General features: G+C 39.4%; 1 protein-coding gene across 1 annotated transcript; it reads left to right on the top strand.

Annotated features, from left to right (window-relative positions):
- Positions 1–274: 274 nt before the first annotated feature.
- Positions 275–5,751, top strand: SRP19 (signal recognition particle 19). Its single transcript, XM_058168457.1, has 5 exons — positions 275–463; positions 2,551–2,626; positions 3,395–3,466; positions 4,037–4,148; positions 4,306–5,751. Exons 1-5 carry the CDS (start codon positions 423–425, stop codon positions 4,437–4,439), a joined length of 435 nt encoding a protein of 144 aa, XP_058024440.1. The 5' UTR covers positions 275–422; the 3' UTR covers positions 4,440–5,751.
- The last annotated feature ends 1,011 nt before the right edge of the window (positions 5,752–6,762 follow it).

Raw genomic sequence — 6,762 nt, 5'->3', positions numbered from 1 at the left:
GGGGGAGGAAGAACAATCCGTCAAGTGCAACAATGCCAGCAATGGAAACTGCATCACTACCCCGCAGCTTTTCATGGTTCCCGCTCTACATAATCTTGAGACATCTTTTTGGTTTGCTACGTCACCCACCCGGCCAGGAGGTAAAAATCAGGGACCTCCTTCCGTCGCTTTATTTCCCATCTCTATCGTACATGCGTTACCCAACCTGACAGGAACTCTCGTGACACCGAAGATAGTCTCTCACTGTCTTAGTTCGGTTTATCCATGAGCGACGCTTCCGCTTAACCAATGGGATCGAACGACATCGGTAACGCGAAGGCGGGACAACTGGTTTGGCTCTCTCCGCTTCCCGTCCCCGATTTGCCGTTGCCGTTGAATGGCTGAGTCACGAAAAGCCGCTGCCGCCTGCCGATGCGGAGGCCATGGCTTGGGCTGCGCCTTCTTTACCCTCCGATAAATCTCGGTAACTTGGGAAGGGAAGCCGCGCTGTGGCCCTCCGCCGGGGTTCGCGGAACGTGCGGGAGCCGCGAATGGCCAGATCGCCTCCGATTCGCGCGTTGTGCGAAGCGGGCTTTAACTGAATCCGGGGGTGCCCGGGTTTCCCCTCGGCTCGGGCGGCTGTGGGGAAGGGCCGGGCGCGGCGGCCGAGGGTGGCCGAAGCTCAGGAAGAGAGGCATCTGCTGCAGGGCGGCGGCGACAGTGGTGGCTGCCCCTTTTTTCTTGGCCTCGGCCTTGGCGCGGCTGGACTGGAGCGATCCGGTGGCTTCCCTCCATAAAGGAGCCCGTTGGCTTTGCGCGCGGTGGGGATGCGCTTCGTTTGGTGGTCCCTGCTCTGGGGGGTAGGCCCTTGATGACAGACAGACCTCGAGTTATGACCACACTTGAGCCCAAAACGGACGTTGCCAAGGGAGACATTTGTTAAGTGGGTTTCCCCCATTTCACGACTTTTTTTTTTTGCCACAGTTGTTAAGTGAATTGTTGCAGGTGTTAAGTTAGTAACGCGGTTGTTAAATGAATCCGGCTTCCCCATTGACTTTGCTTGTCGAAAAGGTCGCAAAAGCTGATCGCCTGTCACCCGGGACACTGCAAGCGTCATAAATATGAACCCGTTGCCCAGCATCTGACTTTTGATCACAGGACCGTGAGAATGCGGCAATGGTTGTTAAGTGTGAAAAGTGTGTCACTTTTTTCAGTGCTGTTGTAACATTGAACGGTCACTAAATGAACTGTTGCAAGTCGAGGACTACCTGTATTTTCCCCCACTGTTTTTCTTAACTCTGTCAGGAAGGGTGGAGAAATAAGGTCTGCAATATAGTTGGAGACTTTTTCAGCCATTCATTCATTCGATGCAACCCCTTTTCCATCTAGAGCGTAAAGAACTCTCTTCTACTTTTTTCCTCCTAATAACAACCTGAATGGCCCATAGTCACCCGCTGAATTTCTTGCATGATGGGTGGACTACACCCTTGTTTCTCAGCTTTTCGTCCAAAATCTTAACCCCTCTAACTGATTAAACGTTTATAAAGCAAGTATCCTATTTTGCTCGAATAATGAATTTATGTGAGTTAACAGATGCTGCCTTAAGAGAATCCATTATCTAAGTTTCTGAAATCTTTTTTTTTTTTTTTTTTGGGCAGCACACAATGAAGTGGAATAGGTATTTATAAGAAGCCTGAGGTCGCATGCCTCATCTTGTGTCATACAAATGTCTGATTATATAAATTACATTAATTGTGTGTTCACAATTGCCTTGATGGTGCAATATCAATGCCCTGATGGTGTGATATCAATGCCCTCCTTGTAGGTGCTTTTCCTGAAGGTGCCCATTCATGCCCTTCCTGAAGATCACGCATTTTGGGAGCTTCTTCTCTTTAGTCATATTCTTGGTTGGTGGTAATGCTGCTCTTGTAACCCATGTGGTATCTCGCTCTGGTTCCAGCTCACCAGTTGAAGACTGGTGTATGAGGGAAGAGAAATTATTCCTATAAAAAACTGGTTTCCATCTGCAGGAGTGATAAGCAACTGTGTTAAATCTATTTTAAATATTAGAGACAGGATCTGCAAAAACGATAGCAAATTAGCCATTCAATTTCATAATCTTCCTGTCAAGTGTTTTAGTTTTTCTTTATAGTATTGCTCATGCATAGAATTCAGCTTAATTTCCTACTTTAAAAGAAGTAGAGTGGGACAGAATTTTAGAATAGAATAGAATTCTTTATTGGCCAAGTGTGATTGGACACACAAGGAATTTGTCTTGGTGCATATGCTCTCAGTGTACATAAAAGAAAAGATACATTCATCAAGAATCATAAGGTACAACATTAATGATAGTCATAGGGTACAAATTAGCAATCAATGACCCATTATAGGTTGTCTAGTTAAACTTTAAAAATATAAAAATAAACCCTTTCACTCATACAGTTCTTAGCCATAGTGGATTTCTTTACTTTAGGAGCTGCATATGTCATATTTGGAAGAATATTTGAATGTGAAGAAATAAATGTTCTTTTATGTATCCTATCAGCTTTCAATTCTTATTTCTTGCCTTAGGTTTATCTGTATATATCCAGCCTACATAAATAACAAGAAGACAATAGCAGAAGGAAGAAGAATACCTCTTGACAAAGTAATTGTGGGTGAAGGGAGGAAAGAAAATCTGTGCATCAAAAATATAATTTGAAAACTACGTAGAATAAAATATTTGTGTGATATATGTATTAAGTTATTTCAAGGATGGAGCCTTATTAATTAGAAATTAAGATGTAGTATCTGTATTGGCTTTAAATAAAGATTTTTTTGTTGTATATATTCATTAGCCCACAATGTTAGTTTTGCCACTACATATTTATGTCTTGCATGTATACAAAGACTTGGTTGTTTTAATGTAGTTATTAAAATACTTATGTAATTTATGTTTATAGGAGCATTAAAAAGTTCAGTTGCAAGCTATAATTACTCCATGGTTAACTGTAACATTTTTGTTACATGGAAATTTCTTTGCTTTTTTTTTTCTTTTGGTATCAGGTAACAAATTGACGAGGGTTGTCAGTGCCAGTTTTTAAAGCTGGCATATGGCTTGCAAAATTTAAAGCTGTGCACACTCACATTAATTTATATCTGTACATTATATGGGCTATACCATATGTCTCTAAATAGTTCCATTAAGTCTTATTAATTTTTGTCGTTTCAGTCAATTGTTCTCAATATATTTTAGAAATTTTTTCCCCCTATAAATGGGTAAGATGCACACAATCATTTTAATGCTATTGCAATAAAATGCTGACGGCTCCAAATTCAGGAGTATCAGCTGATAATTGATTTATGCATAACAGCTTAATTGGTGGCAAGAAATCACAGATGCTAAAAACTCTGGGGATTTTTTTTTTTGGGGCAGGCTATTGAAAATCCTACTTCTACAGAAATTCAAGATGTTTGTGCAGCAGTTGGTCTTAATGTGCTCTTGGAGGTAATTTTTTTTGTTTTGTTATTTTCTACTGTACGCTTATGTAAAACTATAATTCCACAATTTGTGGCAAAGTGGGTGGGAGTAAGAAGAGTCAAACTCACAGAATCAATATTGTGACACCAGTCCTTCCCTTTCTTAGAGTAGAGAAGAAGCAGAACTTAGAGAGGACACCGTAATAAATACATTCTTCCAATAGAGCATTAACAACACTCTGGAGAGAGATAAATCTAAAGTGTTTATGCTGGCATACTATAATTATTAAGATAATGAGCTGGGAAATCCTTATTTGAAATCTAATCCTTGGCATACTCTTAAAAAAAAAACTTGAATAATATAACTTTCAAATTGTTTCTTGGGATCAAGTAGCCTTTCTTACCGAGCTTTCCTTTGAATTACTAAGGTAATACCTTTGACTATTAAAATAAACAGTTCAGCCCTATATTAGTTATTCCTTTGTAACTATTAGGACTGTTAATGGTTTCTTGCTCCCAAAGTAGATTTATCATCATAAGTATTTTTATTTTGCTTATGCTTGCTTGTAATGTTCTGAACTTTTTCTCCATGTACTAGAAAAACAAAATGTATTCCAGGGAATGGAACCGTGATGCGCAATATAGGGGTAGAGTTCGCATTCAGTTGAAGCAGGAAGATGGCAATTTATGTCAGCCTCAATTTCCAACACGTGAGTGTTATAAATATGCACTAGACTGGTTTCTTCCTTTTGTTCATTTATAGATGGAAGCCAAAGCTGCACATTATGAAGTGCAAATGGTGGATAATTCCTGGTTATCCTCTTCTTGATAAATTATTTTCTTGTTCTTTTCTGTCTGTTTATTTAGGTAAGGCAGTGATGTTATATGCAGCAGAAACCATTCCCAAACTGAAAACAAGGACACAGAAAATGGGAGGCAGTGACCCAAGTCTACAGCAAGGAGAAGGTGGCAAAAAAAATAAAGGAAAAAAGAAGAAATGAATGTGACATGGACTAATACTATATTTTCAAATGAATATGGTTACAGAAGAATAATGACTTCAAATGACAGTTGGATAGACCAATGAGAACATGCAAAGCTATTTTGTGATAGTTTTTAAATTAGAATGCGTTTCATTTTGCATAAAATTATGGTTGAACCATTTGGGAACATATCCAGAAAATCCTCTTCTAGTATTTAAAACATACAGTAGTGGCCAAAATTGTGGAAACCTTTTGGGAAAAGAGTATTTTCAAAACCTAGATATTAACACCACTTTTTGGGGAGTAGTACAATAAAATTTGAGGGATGTGTTGGCTCAGTGGCTAAGACATTGAGCTTGTCGATTGAAAAGTCAACAGTTCAGCAGTTTGAATCCCTAGTGCCGTGTAACAGGGTGAGCTCCTGTTACTTGCCCCAGCTTCTGCCAACCTAGTAGTTCAAAAGCATGTAAAAAATGCAAGTAGAAAAATAGGGACCCCATTTGGTGGGAAGGTAACAGCATGGCTTTAGTCATGCCGGCCACATGATCATGGAGATGTCTTCGGACAGTGCTGGCTCTTCAGCTTTGAAATGGAGATGAGCACCATCCCCTAGAGTTGGGAACGACTAGCACATATGTGTGAGGGGAACCTTTACCTTTACCATAAAATTATATATTAATGGAAAGACAATTTAATCAAGAATGTAATGAAATAACTTATGAAGGATTTGCTATTAGAATAGCAGTTACAATATAAAGAAGAAAAGTGAAACACGTAGAAAAAATGAGATATACAAAAATTAGCACCATAGAAAAAACGCGGTATACAAAAATTATCATGTCAGTTAATACTTAGCTGGGTAACCTTTAGCATGAATTACGGCCTTACAACATTGTCCCATAGAGTGACCAAAGTCTTTTAGTTCTGCAGTTGTTATAATGTAAAGCCAGGATTGAATGATTGCTTCTATTAACTGGATTTTATCGCTGGGTTGCTTCTGACTAACAAGTTTCTTTAGTCGGCTCCATAGATTTTCAATTGGGTTAAGCATTCCAACAGTGAATCTTGAAACTCTGAAAAAAAAGTGGTGTTCTTAGCCATCAAATCTCAAAAATACACTTTTCCCAAAAGATTTCCACAATTTTGGCCACTACTGTATGGAAAAAATGTTTTAATGTATTGAACTGTATGTACAAATGAGTGCAAAGCTGTTTGTTTTTGCCTTGCACACATTTTCACTTGGTAATTTCACAATGAAAATACATTGTCACTGTGATCTTAGGCTTCTGAAACAATTTTTCTTTATTACAATAAACATGTTTGAATTAAACTGTTTATAATGTTTTCATTGCTAAACTGTTTCCAGTTATATTATTTTTTTAATGGAGGTGAATAAACTGTCATGCCTGGGAGAATTACAACAACTGTATTTCATGGGCAATTGCAGGGAAAGTACTCAAACTGTACTCTGTATCAGTATATTTTCTGTAGATGTCCAAAGGAATAATTTCGATTTAAATTACATAGTTGAGCTTTTTTTTTCTTTTTGAGTGCCAACATATCTAAGAATGTCTAAAATATTTTTAAAAAGAAAACATTGTTAACAATAGTGAAAAGTCCATAGACCCAAGTTTGGTCCAGCATTGTACCAAAGGGGCGAAACACCCTTTTGAGGTATGGACAGACCATAAGAACCTGGAAGCCCTAAAAACGCCCAGGACACAAACAAGTCCGTTGGGCACAACACTTTAATCACTTTAATTTCTCTCTCCGCTACCTCCCTGGGGGAAAGAACTTTATGGCAGATGCTCTTTCAAGATTATCTCAATACAATAGCGCACGTTTGGAAGTGATCCAACCCGTTATCCGTTCGAAGCAGTTGGCTGCTCCTGTGGCCACTAGAGCCCAGGCAAAACGGGACCCAAACCTATCCACTGACTTAAACAAGCAGTTAAAGGAAGCACTAAAAACTGATGTGTGGTTCATATCCCATTCCAACGAGTGTTTGCTTCATAATGGTCTTGCACGGGTGGGGGCCAAGTGGTACGTCCCCGCCAGCCTGAGGGGAGCTGTGTTACAACAATCCATACAGAAAGATCTTGACAGACTTGAACATTGGGCGCCATCTAACAAAATGAAATTCAACAGCGAAAAAAGTAAGGTTCTACATTTAGGCAAAAAAACCAAAATGCATAGGTACCGTATATGTGGTACCTTGCTCAATAGTAGTACCTGTGAGAGGGATCTTGGAGTCCTAGTGGACAACCATTTAGATATGAGCCAGCAGTGTGCAGCTGCTGCTAAAAAAGCCAACACAGTTCTGGGCTGCATAAACAGAGGG

Source organism: Ahaetulla prasina, chromosome 2 (assembly GCF_028640845.1).
Source record: "Ahaetulla prasina isolate Xishuangbanna chromosome 2, ASM2864084v1, whole genome shotgun sequence".
NCBI lineage: Eukaryota > Metazoa > Chordata > Lepidosauria > Squamata > Colubridae > Ahaetulla > Ahaetulla prasina.
This window is presented reverse-complemented; position numbering and strand designations above follow the sequence as displayed.